This window comes from Sus scrofa, chromosome 2, assembly GCF_000003025.6.
Source record: "Sus scrofa isolate TJ Tabasco breed Duroc chromosome 2, Sscrofa11.1, whole genome shotgun sequence".
Lineage (NCBI taxonomy): Eukaryota > Metazoa > Chordata > Mammalia > Artiodactyla > Suidae > Sus > Sus scrofa.
This window is the reverse complement of record NC_010444.4, coordinates 133,730,003-133,753,483: the sequence shown is the minus strand read 5'-3', so window position 1 is coordinate 133,753,483 and position 23,481 is coordinate 133,730,003. Positions and strand designations below refer to the sequence as shown.

The 23,481-nt window shown below is 36.5% G+C and overlaps 1 protein-coding gene across 11 annotated transcripts in view; it reads left to right on the top strand.

Annotated features, from left to right (window-relative positions):
* RAPGEF6 (Rap guanine nucleotide exchange factor 6) overlaps positions 1 to 23,481 on the top strand; it is a 243,169-nt gene that overhangs the window by 197,950 nt on the left and 21,738 nt on the right. For 6 of the 11 annotated variants that reach the window (XM_021085403.1, XM_005661629.3, XM_021085408.1 and 3 more), the window contains 6 exons: positions 275 to 515; positions 2,528 to 2,911; positions 10,593 to 10,804; positions 16,038 to 16,161; positions 19,020 to 19,043; positions 22,558 to 22,778. In XM_021085403.1, coding sequence (XP_020941062.1) covers positions 275 to 515; positions 2,528 to 2,911; positions 10,593 to 10,804; positions 16,038 to 16,161; positions 19,020 to 19,043; positions 22,558 to 22,778 — 1,206 coding nt within the window. The remainder of the gene's footprint in view (positions 1 to 274; positions 516 to 2,527; positions 2,912 to 10,592; positions 10,805 to 16,037; positions 16,162 to 19,019; positions 19,044 to 22,557; positions 22,779 to 23,481) is intronic. The other 5 variants (XM_021085410.1, XM_021085404.1, XM_021085405.1 and 2 more) reach the window with 1 other exon arrangement.

Below are 23,481 nucleotides of genomic sequence, written 5' to 3'. Positions count from 1 at the left end.
GTCATAATGCTTATAAATAAACAAAAAGTGTTGTCTCTTCCAAATCATGTGATGACTCTGATTTTTCTCTTTTTTCTTTGAACATACATGAGTGTTTTGTTACCTGAAATGATATATTTGTTTATTAATAAATGTAACAGTGATTTCTGTTAACTTTCTGAAATAGAAATATGTATTTTACTGTTTAGATGAATCATTGTCTTCCAGGTTGCTTTTTGCAGAGTTTAAAAATCATTTTCTTGAAAATAACAGGGTATATTTTGTGTTTATACAGATATTCCTGATCAAGTTATAAGAGTTTTCAAAGCAGATCAACAAAGTTGCTACATTATCATCAGTAAAGACACTACAGCTAAAGAAGTTGTTTGTCAAGCTGTTCATGAATTTGGTTTAACTGGTGCATCCGACACATATTCTCTCTGTGAAGTTTCTGTTACCCCTGAGGGTGTCATAAAGCAGAGACGACTTCCAGACCAGTTCTCCAAATTAGCTGATAGAATTCAGCTCAATGGAAGGTGAATGTGCTTACTAATGAGTATTTCTACGTGTGTTTTTAGAGATTCCAGGTTTAAAACATATTTTAAGGAGGAACATATTTTAGGGCCATTGAGCTCTCTCTGAAATTACCATAGGCTTTCTCTTTTTTCAGCTTCCTTTGTCTCCTTATTATGTAAATAGAATCAGGAGAGTGTTAGCATTTGGTAAGTGCTCCCTGAAAGTGGGGGAGAAGAAAGGGAGGATGGTGTTGTGAACTATTGTGGCCCTCCTGCTAAAACAGCTGGTGTAGCCCAGCCCCTGTTTTTACAGAGGAGGAAACTGTGTGATACATGTTTTTATATGTATCTGAGTGTACATAGGTAAATTTATAGATTTGTTTTTTAAATTACCAGTATGTACTTTGGGCAAAAGAAGCCATAATTTTCATAATTGTCTTAAGTAGTTTTCCTTCTATGACTATACAGGGATTTTTTTTTTTCTTTTAATTTATTCTGAAAATTATTTGAGCAACTAGAAAATGGTTTCAGTAGTACATTTGTTATTTGCTCTGGTCATTTTCTCTGGCAAGAATGCAGTCTTTTTAGTGATCCCAGAGTCATATGTAGGATAAGATCCTTAGAAACCTTAAAATGACTGTTCATCGTGATCACGCTTAAGAGAGTGGATTAACTCTGCTTTGCTGGCTGTACATAGTGATTAAAAACATGGACCCTGGAGCCATACTGCCCAGATTCAAATACCTGGTCTGAGTGAGTGACCTTTATAGCAAGTTGTTTAGTTTCTCTTTGACTGAATATTCTCATCAATAAAATGGAATGATAATAATAGAACCTACTTTATAGGAATGGTATGAGAATTAAATGGGTTAATAAACATACTTTATAAATGTTAGATATAATTCCCTATAATATGAATTTCAGCACTTATTTATGGAACTCTCTTAGGTATGTGAATTTATAAAGGCAGAAGTATATAGTTCTTTGACAATAAGAAATAGGTGGACACAAACTTAGGCAGAGACCAAGATGTATAATTAGAAAAGAATGAAGTAAAAGCTACACGTGATACAATAGATAGCCTCTTATGCAGCAACTGCCCTTTATAAGATATTTCCCAATTGTGCATTCTTTTCTTAACCTGTCTCGTAGCTTTTAAGTGCCATAGAAATGTTCACCTGAAAAGATGAAATGCAAATGAAGATCTTTTTTATGGTTGCTGATCACTGCCCTCTGTTGGAATGAGGTTTTGTATTTATCAAGGGAGGAATCATTAGTAGAAGAGTTTTCCCTCCTTCATGGGTTTTATCCTTCTTTGCTTCTCCTGGAAATTTAAAAGAAAAAAAAAAAAAACAAAATGAGTGCAGCAGCAATGTCTGAATAGAGATGTTTACAGTCTTGATTGAGGAGTTTATTCATGCTGACTGTGCACAGCTGCTTGTATAGTACCTGGTATGTGTCATATACTCTCATAGAGCTTCTGTTTTCAAGAATATACATAAGATTGATGGCACATCATCTTATGTATTTAGTTTCCTAAAATGATAAAGTTCGCAGGGTAATCCACATTATTATTATTTTTTTTTTACTCTTTAAAATAAGAGGTGTCAGGGATTCCTGCCGTGGTGCACTGGGTTGAGAATCTGACTACAGTGGCTCAGGTCACTGCAGAGGTGCGGGTTTGATCTCCAGCCCTGTGCAGTGGATTAAAAAGATCTGACATTGCCATAGCTACAGCATAGGTCTCGGCTGAGGCTCAGATTTAATTCCTGGCTCAGGAACTTCCATGTGCTAATGGGTGCAGCCATCACAAAAATTAATAAATAAAAATGTGATGTCAAAAGATGGAATGGAAGGACAGTGTCTCTAAAATCTTATTTAAAATGTCAGTGTTCCATTTTTATCCTTAATATTCTGCTGACATTTCTTGCAAAAAGTTGTAACAGTGTGATGATATTTTGACAACAGTGATAAAGAGGAAAAGTGCTCTTTAAAATGTGAAATCACTTATAAAAACAATTTTCTTCTTTTAGGTATTATTTAAAAAATAACATGGAAACAGAAACCCTATGTTCAGATGAAGATGCTCAAGAACTAGTTAAGGAAAGCCAGCTATCCATGCTGCAACTCAGTACTATTGAGGTGGCCACTCAGCTGTCAATGAGGGATTTTGATTTATTTCGTAATATCGAGCCTACTGAATATATTGATGACCTTTTTAAGTTAGATTCCAAAACAGGAAATACTCACTTGAAAGAATTTGAGGATATTGTAAACCAAGAGACATTCTGGGTTGCCTCGGAGATTTTAACTGAATCAAATCAGCTCAAACGAATGAAGATCATTAAACATTTTATTAAAATTGCACTTCATTGTCGAGAATGTAAGAACTTCAACTCCATGTTTGCAATAATAAGGTAAATTTGTACAAATATTTACATGGTTTTTTTTCATGATACTATACATGAAGCTGATTTTCTGCTTCGATATTAAATGGCTAGGAGAAGAAAATTTCCATTAATAGTTTCCATTGGGGTGATACTGACTTTTTCTCCTTTTGTTTCTTCCATCTTTGAGTCACTTAAACCTTTTCTTTCCCTGGTAAATATAGGTGATTGCCTTTTCAATTTTTTTTCCTTTCTCCCCCTTTGAGGGATCATACCCTCCTGGATATATGCCCAATAGCTGGTGTTCATCATCAGACTTGTGTACTGTGTAGAAGCCATTACCTGCCTCACTGTGATTCGGCACTGAAAAATCAGTGTGGTATCAGCTTAGAGTGGAGGTATCAGCTTAAACAGTTGCTGTTTTAAAGACCCCTTCCTGTTTCCTACAGACTGTATGAGGTATCAGTTAATGTGTTGCCACTCAAACAAGCTGGGCCATTAGAGTTATAAAAATCCTTCAGAGTTTATGAGCCCAGGAAGTGTGGATGGTTAATGAGCTCCTGGGAATCTTCTTTCTTCTGCTCACTTACTATGAGAAGCTAGGTGTAGTAATTTATTTTCTCACCCTCATCTAGCACAATACTGATCAACAGAAGGATTCCTTCTCAAAGTAAGTGTAGTTTTAAAGGTGAAGAGTAGTTGTGATTTGTTCTATTTATAATTCCTATAAGCATAATAACCACCTTAACCAGTCCTATCTCTGCACACCCTCCAAAATATTATTATTTGTTCTTAGTGCTCATATGAGATAAAATTAGAATCTTTATAAGAATTTTTTAATCATTAATATGTCCTGGTAATATAAAATTCATTTATGAAATTAACTAGTGGATGTGATTAAATAGACTCTGTGAAAGGAGTGTTGAATAGAGATGAACAGAGTGACCTTTGGAGTCAGCAACTCCTGTGTTTGAATTTTACCTCTTCTGTGTAGTAGCAGTGGGTCAGTGGAAAATTGAAGACTAGAATCTCATCTGTGAAATTCAGGAATTACAATACCTACCCCACAGTTTTTAACAGCTTATCTAAAACAGGAACAAAGGTGCCATTGATAAACACTTAGAAGGCGAGAAATTGAAACTATTTGTAGAGATTTGAGAGTTACGGGCTCAGTTTTGGAGTACTCAATTTAAAAAAAAAAAAAATTTGACCCCAAAAAGAGATCTCTGTGTAAAAAGAATGTCCAAAGAAAATGGTAGAGGGCTAAAAATCATGCCTTAATGTCCATCTTCAGGGCGGGGTTAAAGAAGAGAGTCCAGCCAGAGAGATAGAAGATCAATACAAGAAATAGGACAGCACGGTTATGATGGTGTCATTAAAGCCAAGGAAAGAGAATGATTTGAGAAGAGGTGGTGGACAATAGCCGCAAGATGGATATAAGAAAGGCCTGGGATTTGGTTAGGAGGCTTTGCTTTGGTTAGGTTTGTTTTGTTACAAAGAACGTTTTATTAAATGTATTTTATAGTTCATGTAAAGTTTATTGCTTTGTATTCTTATATTTTATATTAAAATACATTAAAGAATGTAAAGGACATTAACTTTTCAGCAGAGATGATATAGCTCAATCAATCACTTATAGCTGGAATTAAATAGCATATTTTATTACTTGAGTTCTCTTTTTCTGTCTCACCAAGGTTTTGTCAGTTTTGCCTGCCATCTCACGAAACCTGTTCTTAATTTCATTGATTTCTCTATTGTTTTTCTGGTCTCTTACTTCATTTATTTCTGCTCAGATCTTTGTTATTTCCCGAAGGGCTTAGTATCTTTTTTTTTTTTTTAGTGTCTAGTTTCATATCTAAACTTGGGTAATTTATTTGAGATCTTTCTTAATATAGGCATTCATCACTATGAATTTCTGTCTTTGGAGCTTCTCTTGAAGCATCCCTCAGATTTTGATATGTTGTATATCCATTTTCCTTTGTTTAGGGGTGTTTTTAATTTCCCCTTTGATTTCTTTGACCCATTGGTTGTTTAAGGATGTTCTGTTTAATTTCCACATGTTTGTGGATTTTCCATTTTTCCTCTTGTTGTAATAACTAGTTTTACACCATTATGGTCAGAAAAGATACTTGGTATGATTTCAGTCTTCATAAATTTGCTAGGACTTGTTTTGTGGCTTATATGACCTATCCTGGAGGATGTTTGGTACATGCTTGAGAAGAATGTGTATCTGTATCATTGGATAGAATGTCCTGTGTATATCTATTAGGTCCATTGACCTAAAGTATGGTTCAAGTTCCCTGTTGATTTTTTTTTTTTTGGTCTGAATGATAGTTCCATTGCTGAAAGTGTGCTATTGAAATCCCCTGTTGTTATTTTTGTCCCTTATGGTGTTATCCTTTTCTACCTTCAGATTTGTTGGCATTTGGTTAAATCTGTTTAGGTGTTGAGTGTGTACATATTTATAGTTGTGAGGTCTTCTTGCTGAGTTGACTCCTTGGTCTTTTATATAAAGACCTTCTTAACATTTTTGGCTTCAAGACTATTTTGTCTGATACAAGTAACCCTACTCTTGGCTTCCACTGGCATCGAATGTTTTTCTGTCCCTTCACTTTGAGCTTATGTTTCCTTTAAGCTAAATTGAGTCTCCTGTAGGCAGTATATGGTTGGATTTTGTTTTTTTATTCACGTGTCACTTTGTGCTCTTCGATTGGAAAATTCAGTCCATTTACCCTAATTATTGCCATCTAATTGTTTGGATGTTTTTTAATTCTTCTGCTAATTTTTACTCTATTGCTGTTTTCCTTTGTGAATTGGTGCTTTTTTATGGTGGTATGTACTGATTCCCTTTTCTTTATCTTTTATGAGTCCATTGTAGATTTTTGCTTTGTGGTTACCATGAGACTTGTATGAAACATCTTAGAGATCTAACAGTCGTATTTGATGTTGATAAAATTTCAGGGACTTGTAAAGCTCTACTCCCTCTTTTATGTTTTTAATTTCAACAATTTGCCTTTTTATATTGTGTATTCATTCACAAATTGTAGTAGCTAGAGTTATTTTTATTCTCTTGTTCTTTAACCCTTATAGTCTCGTCATAATACAATGTTGAGAATTTTTTAAAATAAAGCTATATACTTAGCTTATTCAGAGGGTCATATATTTTCATATGTCTTCTTTTTTTTTTTTTTTTTTTTTTTTTTTTGTCTTTTTGTTGTTGCTGTTGTTGCTATTTCTAGGGCCGCTCCCGCGGCAGAGGTTCCCAGGCTAGGGGTTGAATCGGAGCTGTAGCCACCGGCCTACACAGAGCCACAGCAATGCAGGATCCGAGCCGCAACCTACACCACAGCTCACGGCAACGCTGGATCGTTAACCCACTGAGCAAGGGCAGGGACCAAACCCGCAACCTCATGGTTCCTAGTCGGATTCGTTAACCACTGCGCCACGACGGGAACTCCCATATGTCTTCATATTAGTCTTAGCATTATTTCATTTTCAGTGTGAATAAGTTCTTTTAGCATTTCTTGTAAGACATATCTGGTGGTGATGAATTTCTCAGCTCTCATTTTTTTGGGGAAGTCCTTTGTTTCCCTAGGATAACTTTGGGAGAGTACTCTATATTGAAATTTGGGTTTTTTTGGCACTTTGAGTATCAGTCTACTCTCTCCTGGCCTATAAGGGTTCTACTGAGAAATCTGCTGACAACCTAATGGGGTTTTCTTTGTAAGCTGCGGTCTTTTTTATTCTTGGTGCCTTTAGAACTCCGTCTTTGATTTTTGACAGTTTTATTTTAATGTCTTGGAGAAATTTGTTTTTGATTGAAATAATGGTTTAACTAGCTTCATGAACTTAAATGTCTAGATCTCTTCTAATTTTTATGAACTGCCTTCAGGATATAAAAACCTTGTGTCATTCTTGCTATAGATTCTGAGCCTTTCTTTGTGTGGATACACCTGCTCCATGCTTCTTGCTCCCTCTTGTGGCAGAATTTGAAGCTTATATGTCTTCTCTGTATTGTAGGTTGTTGTATCATGTCAACTGCTTTCAGCTTTGTGGTTTCTTTGCTCACAGACTCCAGCCTATTTTTTGTGCATGTTTGCTATGTACCAGAGCTTTCTCTCAGGACCTTGCACAGGGATCCAGTAGTAGACTACAGGGAGGTATAAGTTTGTATATGGTGAGCTGCAAGGATCTTGAGTACATTTGGGAGGGGGGGGATTTTTTTTTTCTCTTTTTCTTTTTGGCTGCATCTATGGTGTGTGGAATTTCCCAGGCCAGGGATCAAACCCACGCCACAGCAGCAGCCTGCGCTGCTGCAGTGACAACACCAGATCCTTAACCTGCTGCAACACAGGAGAACTCTTGTTGGAAGGATTTACTGGTGAAGTTTTTCCATGTGGCTTATGGACGGGTTTCCTTTTGGAATCCAGAACAGTTATCAGGAACTGCATTCCTTTAATACCCTCCTGAAAACTTGCATGCCACTCTTCTGATCTGCTCTCTCCTCCCAGTCATGATACTCCACTTGAGTGCTGCAAGAGAGAGTGAGTGTCTTCGGCAGCATCCCACACATCGAGGGGAGTCAGGCATTCACTCACTGGCTCTTCTTTCTCCTGGGGAAAATCATGGGCTGTCTGGTGCAGCCTTGGGGGAGGAGTGATGCCAGCAAAGTCAAGCTGTTCCTGCCCCAGTGCATCCAGACTCTATTGTTCTTTTCTGTTGTTGTACTAACAAGAGAGTGCTTGAATTTTTCTGGAAACCTGAATCTCACAAATGCTCTTTTCTTTGTGGGTGACCATCCAAGTAAGTGTTCTCCAGGTGTTCCCAGACTAGCCGAGAGGGGTCAGAACCATCTCATAGGACCTTGTAGAATGCACAGGCAGTACCCAAGTCTTGCCTGCCTATTACCAGTACACCAGTGGATGAGGCTCCTCTCAGGTCCCTTGACCTGTGGTTCTGGGTCTGACAACTCCCACAGAGGCACTTCTCTTCATAGATAGATTACAAATTTTTGTGTTTTAGGGAGGGGGTAAAATGAGGGAAGTCTTAAAGACACTATGATGCTACCATCCCACCATCTCTTGCTTGAAGTTTGTTTTCTACTCATTTCTTGAACAAAGGCTAATGGGAATTAAATTCCCTGAGCATATTGAGTGTTTTTCTGTTGCCTTTGAAGTTCATTATAAGTTTATTTGGCTTTAAATTCCAGTCTCACATATTATTTCATGGCAACCACAATGATAATGGCTCTATAACTAACATTTTATAGAGCTGTTCAAGTTTCTGAGTTTACTCCCCTTATTTGCTCTATTTATTGGTTGTTAGGGCCGTACCCTCGGCATATGGAGGTTCCCATGCTAGGGCTCCAGTTGGAGCTACAGCTTCCGGCCTATGCCACAGCCACAACGTCAGATCCAAGCCGCATCTGCTACCTGCACCACAGCTCACAGCAATGCCTGATCCTTAACCCACTGAGCAAGGCCAGGGATCGAACCCTCAACATCATGGTTCCTGGTCAGATTCGTTTCCACTGTGCCACGATGGGAACTCCCTATTTGTTTATCTTTAAAGTCTCTTACCTTTACATCAATTTGAGGTTCTACAGAACTGTAGTAGCTGTTGATTCTATAGATTCAGCTCTTCTTTTGTTTCTGGAAAGTTTTCATAAATTGTACTTTTGAATATTTTTCAGTTATTTTTGTTTCTTCATGGCTACCAATTATGTAAATTTGAGATGTCCTTTGGCTTCCATGTCCATTATCTTTTCTCTAGTTCTTTTCAACTCTGTCCATTTCCTTTGATTGCTTTTGTCATTCCTTGCCTTAAAGTCACTTGCCCAAAGTTTCAGCAAAGTCTCTTTTTTTTCTTTTTGTAGGTTCCAATGTTGCCTTCATTTCTGTGTTATTTTTTCTTCCGTTTCTTTTCTGAGCTTGTTAATTTTTTTTAATCAGCTTATAATTTTTTCCCAAACTCTTATATTATTGTATTACTCTTTATTAAGTCATATGAAATCATGGCTAAGTCAGTCCTAGCTTTTATTTTATTGTTGAAACATTCTTCTGCTTTATGGTGTTTAAGTTTTTGTTGGTCCTAGTAGCAGCATGTCACGGCTTCTGTGTTTGTTCCTTCTATTTGAACAATAGGAGTTTGGCTTCACTGTCTACCTGCAGATTTACGTGGAAGAGGAGCCAGGGCAGTGTTCCAGGCTAGATGGAATAGAACTTATATGTGTATTGTTTTACCCTTTACTTCTCTCCAGCAAATGGAGCTTAGCATCTTTAGGGCAACTTATAACTCAGTTTCTGCCGTCTATCCTGTGTCACTGTTAAATTATTTTTCACCAAGATGTTAAATCACTGTGTGTACTGTTTTTTTGTTGGGTTTTTTTGTTTGTTTGTTTGTTTTCTTTTTTGACCACCCCATGGCGTATGGAGTTCCCAAACCAGGGATCAGACCTGAGCCACAGTCACAACCTGTACCACAGCTGTTGTAGTGCTGGATCCTTTAATGCACTGTGCCAGGCTGAGGAGCAAACCTGCATCCTGGCACTGCAGAGATGCCACTGTGCCACTGCAGGAACTCCTGCGTGTACTCTTAATCTTACTTTCGCAAAGACTATCTGGTAAAGGACAGAGTTCATCCCCCTCCTAAATCTACCAGCCTGTGGACTCTCTTGTTTTGTTGCATGTACAGGAGATTGCGGGTTTTGCCTTCGGAGTGAGTTACCTGCTGTGGAGATCTGTGCTTTACCACCTTTGATCAAGTTCTTCAGCTGCAGGCTTCCTTTTTTAGCAATTTGCCTACTCACATTTAACCTTGCCTATTTTTTGGCAGCCTTTCTAATGTGTTTAGGAGTTACAGATATCTCTAAGTGATATGAAGGTGAAATTTGCATTTCTGTTATTCATCCTTGGGGTTCTTCCGAATGATTTCTGAGAAGCAGAGGGAACAAAGATATCTTAACTCTACACTAAAATCAGAAGTCAAGAGAATATTTTAAATACAGTGGTATAGGTAAAAGACAGGTGGCTAAGAATAAAAGAGGCATTAACTGGTGAGAAAATTGAGCTGCTGTATATGCTTTATTCATTTGGCAGCCTACCTGCGAAATGGTAGTATAGAGGTAAGGCATGGGGGGGGGGAGTTGTAGCCTAACTGGCATGAATTATTTTTAAATTTAGGGCTAACTTTGTTTAAAATTCTGTAGAAAGGAGACTTTGGATATAAGGAGGATTGGGGACAACATGGTTAGGGCGTGGGATATGAAAGTATTGGAATCAGGGACATGATTGGCCAAAACCTCAAAGAAAGAAGGTTCTCAGCCTCAGAATTTATGTATTCAGCGTTACTTACACCACTTTCGAATAGATACTGTCTCCATAAAGTTATTTCTAAAGAAAACAAAAGCATCGTGGTACTTGAAGTTTATTTTTAAATTAATTGTCTACTTTATGAAATTACTTTGTCATTTCCCCGCAGACTACAAAATAAAGGCTATAGGTATACGACCACAGACAAGTAATGTAGTTTCTTTGAAAAAAGTTTTCCTTGTTTTAGTATTGGTTTATTTATTTGTGGTTGTACTGTTTATTTCAGCACAGTGAAATATGTCTCTGCTTATTTTAGCTTAATTAGAGAAAACTGGTGTATACACTTTCCTGACCCTCTCCCTTAAGTCCCTCTTTAATGTTTTTGTTCCCATATTCGACAGTGGCTTGAATCTGGCATCTGTTGCACGACTCAGAGGTACTTGGGAAAAGTTACCAAGCAAGTATGAGAAACATCTCCAAGATCTCCAAGACCTTTTTGATCCATCTAGAAACATGGCAAAATACAGAAATATTCTTAGTAGTCAAAGTATGCAGCCTCCAATTATTCCTCTCTTCCCTGTTGTCAAGAAAGATATGACATTTCTACATGAAGGTATTTAAAAATTATTTGAAAATTACCATGTTTAGCGTCAGCTAATTCTACAGAATTGTGATGTATTCTGTATTAAATGTATTTTCCAGCCTATTGGTTACAAGTCACTAAAGCTTTACCCAGTTAAATGCTGTAAATCTTAGGAACAAAAACCCACATTATTGACAAGAACAGATACAGGTGTTTACTGAATGCACTCAAACATAAAGTTGATTTATAATCAAGATTAGACTGTTTGATCATACTTACTGTTTGGTAATATTTTTCTTTACATCTTTTTAAATTACTCAATACATACAGAAAAGTACCCAAAATGAATGAATAACTTAATGAATTATGACAAGGCAGACACTGCTGTAACCAACATCCAGTCCAAAAAAAAATTTATCTGCCTCCCAGTGCCCTTACTCAGACCCCTTCCTAGTTACTACCTTTATCCTCTTCCCCAAAGATAACTAGTGTCTTGACTTCTAAAAATGTAGTTTAGTTTTATATATCCTTGAACTTTATGCAATTACAGAGTATCTTTGTTTCCTTTTGTTTTAGCTTGATTTCTGGATTATCTTCTTCAGCATTAGACTAGTGAGATGAGATTTTTCCACGTTTTTGAGTGTAACTGCACTTCATTTTCAAAACTCTTTAACATTGCATTACATAAATGCAATACAATAAATTTATCCCATCAATTGATGAGCAATTGATGGTTTCCACTGTTTGCCTAGTATGAATAATGCTGCTCTGAATGTCTTTCACATATCTTGTGATGCACGTGCATGTTTGTTCAGTATAGTTCACAGTGAAACTTATGGGTCCTGATACTCGTATAATCACTTTGGAAAGCAGTTTGGTGTTAATCTACACTTGTGAACACTGGCAGTATTGTTAGTGTTCTTATTGTTCCTCATTCCCACCACCATCTCGTAAATCATTCTTTTTATTTTTACCCATTCCAGTCGATTTGTAATTGTATCTTGATGTGTTTTCATTTGCACTTCTCTTATTATTAGTGAAGCTGAACACCCTTTCTATATGTTAATTTGTCCTCTTTTGTCAGTCATCAGTTTAGGTTCTTGCCTATTTTTTAATAAGGTTATCTGTTTAATGTATTTTTAAGGATTTTTTTTAAGTCTAGATATAGTATGACTTGCCTTTTGACTCTCTTAAGATCATCTTTTTTTTTTTTTTTTTGGGTCTTTTCTAGGGCCACACCCGCAGCTTATGGACATTCCCAGCCTAGAGGTCTAATCGGAGCTATAGCCACCGGCTTACGCCACAGCTCATGGTAATGCCAGATCCCCAACCCACTGAGCAAGGCCAGAGATCAAACCCGCAACCTCATGGTTCCTACTTGGATTTGTTAACCACTGAGCCATGACAGGAACTCTCAAAATCATCTGTTGATGAACAGCAAGTTTTTAGTTTTCAAAACCTAATTTGTTAATCTTTTTCCATATGGTTTATCTCTATTGATTTGGGGGCGGGGGGAGCTTTTTAGGGCAGCACCTGCAGCTTATGGAAGTTCCCAGGCTAGGGGTCCCAGAGCTGTAGCTGCTGGCCTACACCACAGCCACAGAAACGCAGAATCTCAGCCACATCTGCAATCTGTGCCACAGCTTGTAGCAACACTAGATCCTTAACCCACTAAGCGAAGCCAGGGATCGAAGCATCCTCATGGATACTAGTCAGGTTCTTAAACCCACTGACTCTCAATAGGAACTCCCCCCTTAATTGATTTTTGTGAGTGGTATTTGTCCTCCATAATTTGCTAACTATATACTCTTTTACTAATTTTCTAGTGTTACACTTGACATTATAATATTTACACTTTTAGATATTAGAGTAATATTCATTAGTACTTTTCTGTGTATTAGACAATGCAAGAACTTAGACCATTTATATTCCATTTACTCGTGTCCTGATTTATATACAGTTGTTGCCATGCCTTTAAATCAAGATGATATTATTGTTTAGTGAGTCAGTATTTATTTAGCTTTACCTGTGTCGTGATATTGTCACTGTTTTTTTCCTTCCATCATTTCAGAGTTTTATTATTGTTTTTTTTCCCCCTATTGAACACTGACAGTTATTCCTTTATGTGCAAATCTACTGGTGATGAAATCTCTGAGTTTTTGTTTATGTGGAAAATGTCTTTAATTAATACTCATTTTTAGGAGTTCCTGTGACACAGTGGGTTAAGGATCTGGCTATGCCACAGGTGCAACCAAAAAAGAAAAAAAAAAATTCATTCTTAAGGCATAATTTTGGTTGGTGCCATTTATCTTTCAGCATTTTGAGTTAAAATTGTCTCCTAGCTTCCGTTGTTTTGTTTTGGTCTTTTTGTCTTTTTATTTTGGGGGCCACACCCATGGCACATGGAGGTTCCCAGGCTAGGGGTCAAATTGGAGCTGTAGCTGCCGGCCTATGCCAGAGCCACAGCAACGCAGGATCCGAGCCACGTCTGCAACCTGCACCACAGCTCACGGCAACACTGAATCCTTAACCCGCTGAGTGAGGCCAGGGATCGAACCCGCATCTTCATGGATGCTAGTCAGGTTCACTGACCGTCAGTATTATTTGCTTTTCCTTTAGTAATAATCTGCCCTTTTTCTCTAGTTCAGCTATGCTGTGACTAGGTGCACCATTTGGGGTTTTGTTTATATGCTTTAACTCTGATTTGTTTATAGGATATCTTGAAATTTTCATATTTTTCATCAGTTTTGGGAAATAGTCATTCTGTCTTAAGACTTTCTATTTGCTCTCCTTTCACCTCTCCTTTAGGGATTTTCATTTCACTTCTGATCATCCTGTCCCTGTTGTGTCACAAACTGTTTTGTATTTTTCATCTTTTTGTCTCACCTGGCTATTGTCTTTCATTCTGGAATTTTCTCCCAACCTAATGTCCATCTTTTTAAATTATTTCTTTGACTGTATCTCATTTACTGTTAAATGTATCAGTAAAGTTCTGTTTCAGTTATGGGGCTTTTTTTTTTTTTTTTAATTTTACAATTTAAATTTTTTCTTCATCTCCATGTTCTCTGCCAGAGTTCTTAGGGTTGTTATTTATAACCATGTATATATTCAGCAGTTACTTTAATGTCTGTTAATAACTCCCTAATCCAGATCCTTTATGAGCCTCTTTCTGTCACCCTTTTTTCTCTTGCGTTTCAATCATGTTATATTTTCTCCTAATGTACCTAGTTATTTTTTGACCAAATGGATGTTCTGTGTAAAAAATTACAGAAATAATCTAATGGGATATTGTCTGAATATCCCATTACACGATATCCCATTCCTCCAAAGAGAATTAAAGCTTGCTTCCATCAGGCAGTCAGAAATGCTAGAATCCAAAAACCACTTTAAACCTTTTTCACTTTTTGAGATAATTGAACATGGAACTTTTATCCCAGGCTACATTTAGTTTAGTCCCAGAATACGGCCCTTTGGGATCCCAACCCAAAGCATTGGAGATTCACCTAGGCAATTCTCTAACCTCAAATTCAGGGTGGCACTACTTGGTTTTTCCACTCATCATCCCCTTTTCTGAAATCAGCAGATGCCCCTAAGGTCAAACACTGTAAAATGCTTAATTTGCCCCATATCTTTATTCTTTCTCCAAATCTTCACTGCCTTGATAGTTTTTTGATGACTAAAACATTTTTTTCCTATATTCGTCCAACTTTGGTAACTGTTCTCAGCAGTAGCATTATTCTCATTGCCTACACTTACTGTCCACACTGCCATTATCACTTTTTTTTTTTTCAGAAGGAAATACTATTATAGGGTTCAAATATATTTTTCTGATACGCTCCCTGAAAACATATTTTGGGGCTTAAAAGTATTTTTGGTTATTGCATGTATCCAACTCATATTGGGATGTTGAATGATTTATGTGTCCAGGGGCCAGGTGCCATTTACTACAAAAGGGAAACCTCTGTGTTCCAGATCCATGAGGTTCCCAAACTTTACTTCAGGGACTTTGAGTTCCACAGAGACACCTCAGGGGCTACCATGGGAAATAAATAGGGTTACACCAACTGTTAAAGACACTTGTGAAAAAAAGACAGATAACCCTTTGAACATATAATTTTTGCCTTGTGGTTTGAACTGGGTAAGTCAACATCTGGTCTCATTCTTGCTCTTATCAAAGAGTAGTAGACCATTAAAAAAGTTGTGTGGTTTTTTTCTCAGAACTACTTAACAAAACAGAAAAATTATGGAGGTTATGAACAAGCAGATTTGTGTTAATAATTAAAGCCATGATTGTAAATTCAAATTCTGGGGAAGGGAAAATATATTGCAGACTAGAAGGTATTTGCCCTTATGAACCAGCGCCTCTTAATTTTAACTAATTATTACCACTAGGAAAATAGACCTACTATTATTTAATCCCTCACCTCCCTGCTTCCCTCTTTTTTTTTTTCCAGAGAAGTTAGAAATTCTTTTTTTTTTAATGGGATATCTTCCACTTCTTAAGTGTTGACAACTCATTTTACAACCTTTTAAAGTATTGTAAACCGGAGTTCCCGTTGTGGCGCAGTGGTTAACAAATCCGACTAGGAACCATGAGGTTGCGGGTTCGGTCCCTGCTCTTGCTCAGTGGGTTAAGGATCCGGCGTTGCCGTGAGCTGTGGCGTAGGTTGCAGATGCGGCTTGGATCCCGCGTTGCTGTGGCTCTGGTGTAGGCCAGTGGCTACAGCTCCGATTCAACCCCTAGCCTGGGAACCTCCATATGCCGCTCAAAAAAAAAAAAAAATAAATAAAGTATTGTAAACCATAGAAACCTTCCTGGATTAGTTAAAACCAAAGATCCCCTTTTGTGATCTCTAGCTAAAACCTAAGTTTTCAAGTGCTGTACTCTGCTGCCCCCCTCCCTCCCCCAAAAATAGGCAGGTAACTTCCTAAGAGTGGGTTGAGCATCATCTGGAGAGTTAGATTTGAGGAGCTGCACTTTATATTAGGTGTGCCTAGAACATAATGCAATGAGTTTTAGAAGTTATATACAATTTATGACTTTCCAGTATTCATAATCATTACTTGCATAGGAATAGAATTCTTCCCATTCACCCATTCCCTAGGATCTGAGTTCAACCGTCTATGGGTTTATCAATTCTTAAAGACAAAACTGGCATTTTGATAAAGTTCTGATTTGTGCCCCCAAGAATAATAACTTGACTTCTGCTCCCTTTATAGATATTTTAATTTTGGGAGTTAAAACTTTACTTTCGTTCTATAGGAAATGATTCCAAAGTAGATGGTTTAGTAAATTTTGAGAAGCTCAGAATGATTGCCAAGGAAATTCGTCAAGTTGTTCGAATGACTTCTGCTAACATGGACCCAGCTATGATGTTCCGTCAGAGGTATGGCATTGAAGTGTGCAAGTGTCATAGGGTGATGTTGAGAGTGTTATAATACCTTTCATTTATTGAGCATCTGCCATGTGTTATACACTGTACTAAGTGCATTGTAGATGTCAGTCTGAAGTAATCATTTATCACCTTTAAAAACTTTTAAAGGTTGGTAGTATTGGCCTGCCTTTCATATATGAAGAAACTAAAGCTCAGAGCAGTTAGGGAGTATGTCCAGGACTACATGAATGACTGAGATTTGAACCCTAGTTGTCTCACTCTTTTGAATACATGGATAGTTCTGTATTATTTTTAAAATGTCATCTAATTTAAATGTAAGTAAATTTCTGATCTCTACCAAAGTTATCATAGAGGACAGATGGTTCCATCTGATTTCTAACCAAATGTGTGAAGTATTAGCCTGTATATATCTTTTATTTTTACAGACTATTTTTAAAGTTCTAAGTTCTACTTCATTCTTCTAAAATGTATTCCTTTGTCTTGGAGTTCCTGTCCTGCCTTAGCACAAACAAAGCTGTCTAGCATCCATGGGGACGCAGGTTCAATACCTGGCCTCACCCAATGGGTTAAGGATCCGGCGTTGCTGTGAGCTGTAGTGTAGGTCGCAGATATGGCTCGGATCCCACCTTGCTGTGGCTGTGGCGTAGGCCAGCAGCTACAGCTCCATTTCGACCCCTAGCCTGGGAACTTCCATATGCCATGATTGCAGCCCTAGAAGAGACAAAAATAAATAAATAAGATATATTCCTTTGTCTCAAGTCGTGGTACTCCTGTTTATTTATATGTAAATTCTTTAACAATTCAAAAAGTCCAAATTTAAGGATGTTCCATCTTTAATAAAAATGAAAAGTATTATTTACATTCAGTATTAACCTGATTTTTTGAGAATGCTTTTTAAAATGCATCTTTATTTAATGTAATAACAAATACTCTCAAATTATATAAAATTTAAAGTATGTTGTCAATCTGTTCCCAGAATTTTATAATTTTTTTGGTTAAAAAGATGTTAGGGTTTTAATTTTTGGTGTGAATTTTTTCTAGGCCTAAGAGCTTTAAAAATGAAATAGCAGGGCAGACACAATTCTTACGGCTTAAAAGAAATATAGTCTACCTAGGAAACAAAAATACTAGGTTTTTTAAAAATTAGAGATGGAGTTTTTGTAACCAAACAGTATCAGTGTGTGAGGATTGGGTTTTTTGTTTGTTTGTTTTGTTTTGTTTAAATCACTGTTCAGAAGTCTTTGTAAGTAGTTTATTTGCTCTGGTTGGAAAAATTCTCAAGTATGAAGAAAGAGGTGTGTCACCTCTCCTCTTCCCTACGCATCCCACTTCTGCTTCTGAGAATCACTGCATGTAATGAGAGATGTCGTTGCTCAGCAGTGTAGAGGCAGAAAACAGTAAGAACTGGAGACAAAGGAAACCTGGAGGAGGATTTGTTTGTTTGTTTCTAAGTTTTTGTTTTTGTTGTATGTCTCTGTACAGTGACGCCCACCACCCCCTGTTATTTTCCATGGACATGCATCTAATTTATTTTAGCACCCTGGTTCTTGAAGACAGAATGAATTTGTGAGCCTGTCAAAGCAGTTGACAATATTCTAAGTTGCAGCCATATCTCAGAAATGAGCGAACAGGGAAGAAACTGAGTAGGAAATAAACAAACTTGGATGGCAATGGCCTAGGCTAGTATAGGAGAAAATATAACATCATTTATGATTAGATTGTACTGAACTTTTCCTGAATCAAGTTTGTCAGCTAGTACAAAACTGTATTAGTTTTCTTTTTTTAATTTATTTATTTTTTTTAATTTTTAGGCTGCACCTGTGGCATATGGAGGTTCCCAGGCTAGGGGTCTAAGCTGTGCTACAGCTGCCAACCTATACCACAGCCAGATCCAAGCCACATCTGCAGCCTACACCACACAGCTCATGGCAACCCCAGATTCCGGACCCACTGAGCAAGGCCAGGGGTGGAATCTGTATCCTCATGGATACTTGTCAGATTTGTTTCCACCATGCCACAATGGGATCTCCCTGTACTAGCTTTCTTTAAGAAAGTAATTGTCCAATTTGGCGGTGTGTATTATTTAGCATAGACAAAGTATCCCCTTTTGTTTAACAGTAGTTAATTTGCCATGTGAAAAACGAAATTTTGGGCTGACCACAGCTGAAAATGAGTGCAAGCCTAGGACATGCTGAGACCAATCAGAATGGGAGAGAAGGGGGAAAAAAGAAAAAGAAAAAAAAAAGAGAAAAAAATGTTAAAGAATCTTGATTGAGCCCACTTATAGTACAAGGAAATACATATCATAAAGATTTTGATGATATATTTATACTTCAATTTTAAGTTAGATTTGCTTGTCAGAATTTCTTATAAAATACATTGTCAGAGAAATTTCTGCAGTTAAAAATGAGATTATAAATCTTTATGTTCTTTGTAATTTCATTCTCTCTTAAATGAGTGGTTTAAAAATCCTTTTGAAAAAATGTTCAACAGTTCTATTCCTTAATTTAAGATTTCCTTCCCTGAAAACTTTGAATTCAAAATTCATAGTTGGTAAATGTTTTCCCTCAATATTTTTATTCACATTAGTCTCTAAACAAATTAGGTTATTGGAGTTATAACTGGTCTAAAAACATATCTTTAAATGTGGTGAAGTTTTTTTGGCTTTCAGTACATATCATAATTCATTTATCCCATTTAAGTCATTTTAATGTTAAGCTACCATTTTTTCTAGTAAAATTTTTCTCTTCTGTCTGTCTCCATAGTTTCTCTGACTCTCAACTGTTGTCTTTTTTTCTGTGCTTTCCTATTCAAACACACGCTTCAATGTTTGTGGCTCTTGCTTACAGGAAGAAGAGGTGGCGGAGTCTGGGGTAAGTGTAGAGATGAATGCAACTGGAATGAAGGTTGTGCAACTCTTAACATATACTGCATCCTTTTCATTAATGCACGCACGTAAAATAGCATGTGTTCTATTAACCCTGTCAACCTACATTCCTGACAAATGCCTTTTGCTAACAAGGTGAAAATAGTGATACAACTAGCTTTTTTGTCTTTACTTTTCCATTATTGATATCCCATAAGTCCTTTTTAGATTTTAACTTAGCAGGTTCAGTTAGATGATGGTGATGATGATAGCATATATTTGTTGTGTGCTTCCTATATGCTATAAAATGCTCTGCGCATTTAATATGAATTATTTAATTTTCCAACCACTCTGTGAAATAAATAGTGTTATCCCCGTGATATAGACGGGGAAGATGGAGTTGTCCAAATTCTTAGAGCTCACTAATGGTAGATTCTGATTCACTAATGATGATAGTCTGATTCCAGAGTCCATACCATTTTATTTTATTCACCTGCCATATTTTATAAAAATAAATATTTAGGTATATTAAAATAGGTAAGAGGTGTGTTTATAAAAGACATTTTCTATAAGTTTTCCAGAAGGGGGCAGCCTTTGTCCAAAGTAACCTATAAAATTGAGTTAGTAAATAATTGATAGAGAAGGTGATTTTAAGTTGTTCAGATCCACTAATACTGTGAGACATACAACACTGATTGAATTTTAGTTTAAATTCCTACTGTATTTTAATTAAAAACTCTTTTAATTAAAAACTCCCTTATCTTAAAACTGAAACAGTATCAGAAAACACCTTTTTTTCAAATAGGTTCAGATCTGTGCTAACACAAAGCTAGGTATCTATTTAGAATCAGACTGTTTAAGATCTTAGAAGTCACCTATATAGTTTTTTCATTTTTAGTTAAAGAAAATGATGGTTTTGTGGATGAAGGGATTAAATGAGAATTTTCTGGTTTTAAGATTGTAGTGAGTCATGAAGTTAGATGCATATAAGACTTTTTGTGAGCCACTTACTTTGAGTCTTGTCTTATTTGTGGTCCTTTGTTTTCTGTTGAAGCTTGGTGAACTTGAATTTCCTTTTACTTTCTTCCTCCCTTTTCTGTATGTTTCTCATGTGTTTTCTTCTATACTGTACATTTATGTCTTGGTCTTCTCTGTTTTTTCTCATTGAAAACAGATTGGTTCCTAACATTACTATTAATGAAGAAGAATACTTGGACAATACGTCTTAGTGGGGATTTGGAGGTGTTCGAATGACTCACGTAACATAGTCATGGTTTATTTAGCTTTTGCGTTGCACTGTAGGATGTTTGCAAACAGTAGATGACTTTGGTTTTACATCAGCATTTTGGAAATATTGAAAGATATTTTATTGTCATTTATCACAGTATATTCATTTATTAAGGTTTCGTATGTATTCTAGATTTCTGGACTCCTTTTCTATATCAACTTAGATAAAATAATTAAACATTTGTGTTAAAATTTGTTCCTAAATATTGGGACTTGATTTTACTGCCTTTCTTTGAATCTAAGACATCATCAATTCTTGGGACCACTCTTGTTTTATGTACCACTCAAAAAAATGACTACAGTACCTTTTTAACACTGAGAATTTTTTACTTTATACTTACTAGAAGAGCTCTTACCTAAACTTAAATATGTATTTTCTTACATAACACCTTTTGCACTGATAAAAAGGGAAATATAAGCAAATTAAATTGGTTTAGTAAGGTTTTGAAACTTCTTCATATTCAGAATATGAACCTTCTGAATCACTTTTAAAGTTACTAGTTTCTGGGTTTGTTTTTTTTTTTTTCCCCTACACTGTATTGCCTTTTGAGCCATCACATGTTTTGGTAATGCCACGTTTAAAACAAGCCATGAAGAAACAAAAAGCTACTGGTACTGGGCTCTTAGGCTGACTTTACAAATATTTAGGGCTATTTGACACCTGCTTAGGGAACGTTGTTGAACTAGTCATATTCACCGCCTCCTTAAAAACCATTTGGTTCCCGGAGGTTAAAGGAGTAATTCATTCATGGCACTGGATTTTCTTCTAAACCATTCTATAAGTTTTGAAGTTTCTGCATGTGTAAGTAGCAACAACCATGTCACATTTTTCTGCCTGCCCAATAACAATTGAAAATTGCCATCAAATATAAGACACACTCTATTATCTTTTTTTTTTTTTTTTTTTTTTTTTTTAGGGCTGCATCCACAGCATATGGAGGTTCCCAGGCTATGGGTCACATTGAAGCTGTAGCCACTGGTCTATGCCAGCCACAGCAACACCAGATCTGAGCCACATCTACACCATAGCTCACAGCAATGCCAGATCCTTAACCCACTGAGCAAGGCCAGGGATCGAAGCTGTGTCATCATGGATACTAGTCAGTTTCATTTCCACTGAGCCATAACGGGAACTCCAATACACACTCCTTTAAAGAGCTTAAAATCATGAAAGAAAAAAATAATTTTTACAACTTTATTTCACTTAATTTACATTGAAAACATTAGGATTTTAGTGTCTGTTTTGTCTCTTTTAAATTGGGTATTTGAGAATGGAAAAACAAAATTATACGATGATGGTCTATGTTTAGAGTATATTTGGGTAAATAGACTGACTGAGAAAACTTACAAACATCTTTATTATTTTAGAATAAAGATCGCCTAAAAACCTTGTGCCTTAAAAATAAAAATCACCTAAAAACCTTGTGTTTGCTATCTTTGTTTAAAAGGAAAAATAGCATTGCAACTCCTGTTCGCCAGTGGTTCTAGATGTAGTTATTGTAGAAGGAAGTTTGCCAGATAGAATTGGGTGTGAAGCTATAGTTTGAATTGAGTTCCATCACATTTAAAGGCATTGCAGAAGAAAGGTCCCATATCCCCAGTCCTAGAATTCACATGTTGCCTAACATTTCATATGTGAGTGAAAGCATTGAGTAGGGTTTTTTTTTTTTTAATTGCAATTCTGATCTCTGACTGTATTGAATTGTGTATAAATGGTGTTATTTTTCTTACTGGTTGTTCTCTTTGAATGTTGGCCAAAATGGTTATTGATAAAATTGGTGTGAGCATGTTCAGAGCAGTACATACAAGCAAAGCTGCTCTGGAAACTCCCCTGTTGAAGAACCGTGGTGCAGAAATCTGGCCCAGGATGGGCTTGTCCTGACCCAGGCTCTTGCCGTATCTGCAGAGTGTGGATGGCCACAGGGCCAAAGGAATGCTTTTTACATGTCACAGTTGTGCCATGGGTTGCAGAGGCATCAAACACACATCTGATGGAATTTGTTGCTTTCGGGAGAATTGTTAACTTATTCTTTTGAATTCTGTACTTTGCTGAATCTTAAAACTCAGAATATTGCCATGTGTGCCACATTACTTTGCCTTAATGCTCTTCATCTTTTAACTCATTTGCATCAGCATGCAATTGCATTAACAGAACAGAATTCTTTTAATCTTCAGTCTACCATATTTAATTCTCATCTTTGCAGCAGCTTATTGTGATCTCCATCTTCTTACAGGTCGCTGAGTCAGGGCAGCACAAATTCAAACATGCTAGATGTTCAGGGAGGTGCTCACAAAAAACGGGCGCGTCGAAGCTCTCTGCTTAATGCCAAGAAGCTATACGAGGATGCCCAAATGGCGAGGAAAGTGAAGCAGTATCTTTCCAGCCTGGATGTAGAGACAGATGAGGAGAAGTTCCAGATGATGTCATTGCAGTGGGAGCCTGCATATGGTACTTGTAAGTACAAATTCTCCCTTAAGTGACACTAAATAGAACAGAATTGAAATTTCTCTAGATTTCTGAAGTCCCAGGAAAAATTAACTTGTATTCACAGCAGGTTATTGAAATACCTCAAGTATCATGTGATGCTGTTAATCAGGTACTGAATTCTCGTCCATTGCTAATGAATACTCTGTGCAAGAAATGGAGGGATAAGTGCAGCTCTTGAAAAAGCATTAAACAGTCTTATAAAAACTGGAACATTATAGATGAGCCCTTATGTTTGAAAACATTCTAACCTTCATCTCTAGATGAAATTTTTTCCCTTATAAAAAAATTTTCACAGATATAATTTAGCAACTGAAAATACAATAAATCAAATTAAAATACTGTTAGAGATAATAGATATAGGCATCAGTAAATAAGGTAAAACAAGAAAATTCAGGCATATTCTTATACTATTTATAAATAGAAAATATGATGAAAATAGATCCTATCCTTAATACTAGTTTTGTTTTTTTTTTAATACAAACAACAGAATGCTTATGTCTCTGGGTCAAGGAAATCATGAGCTGTAAAAGCAGAAGTCAGTTGGTAAAATGTACTGTGTTCTACACACACAGATGATTGTACTTGTGTTTTCCATATATATGTATATACATATAAACACCCATATACAGACAGACATATATTGTAATAGATGATTAAGTGTTGACAATAT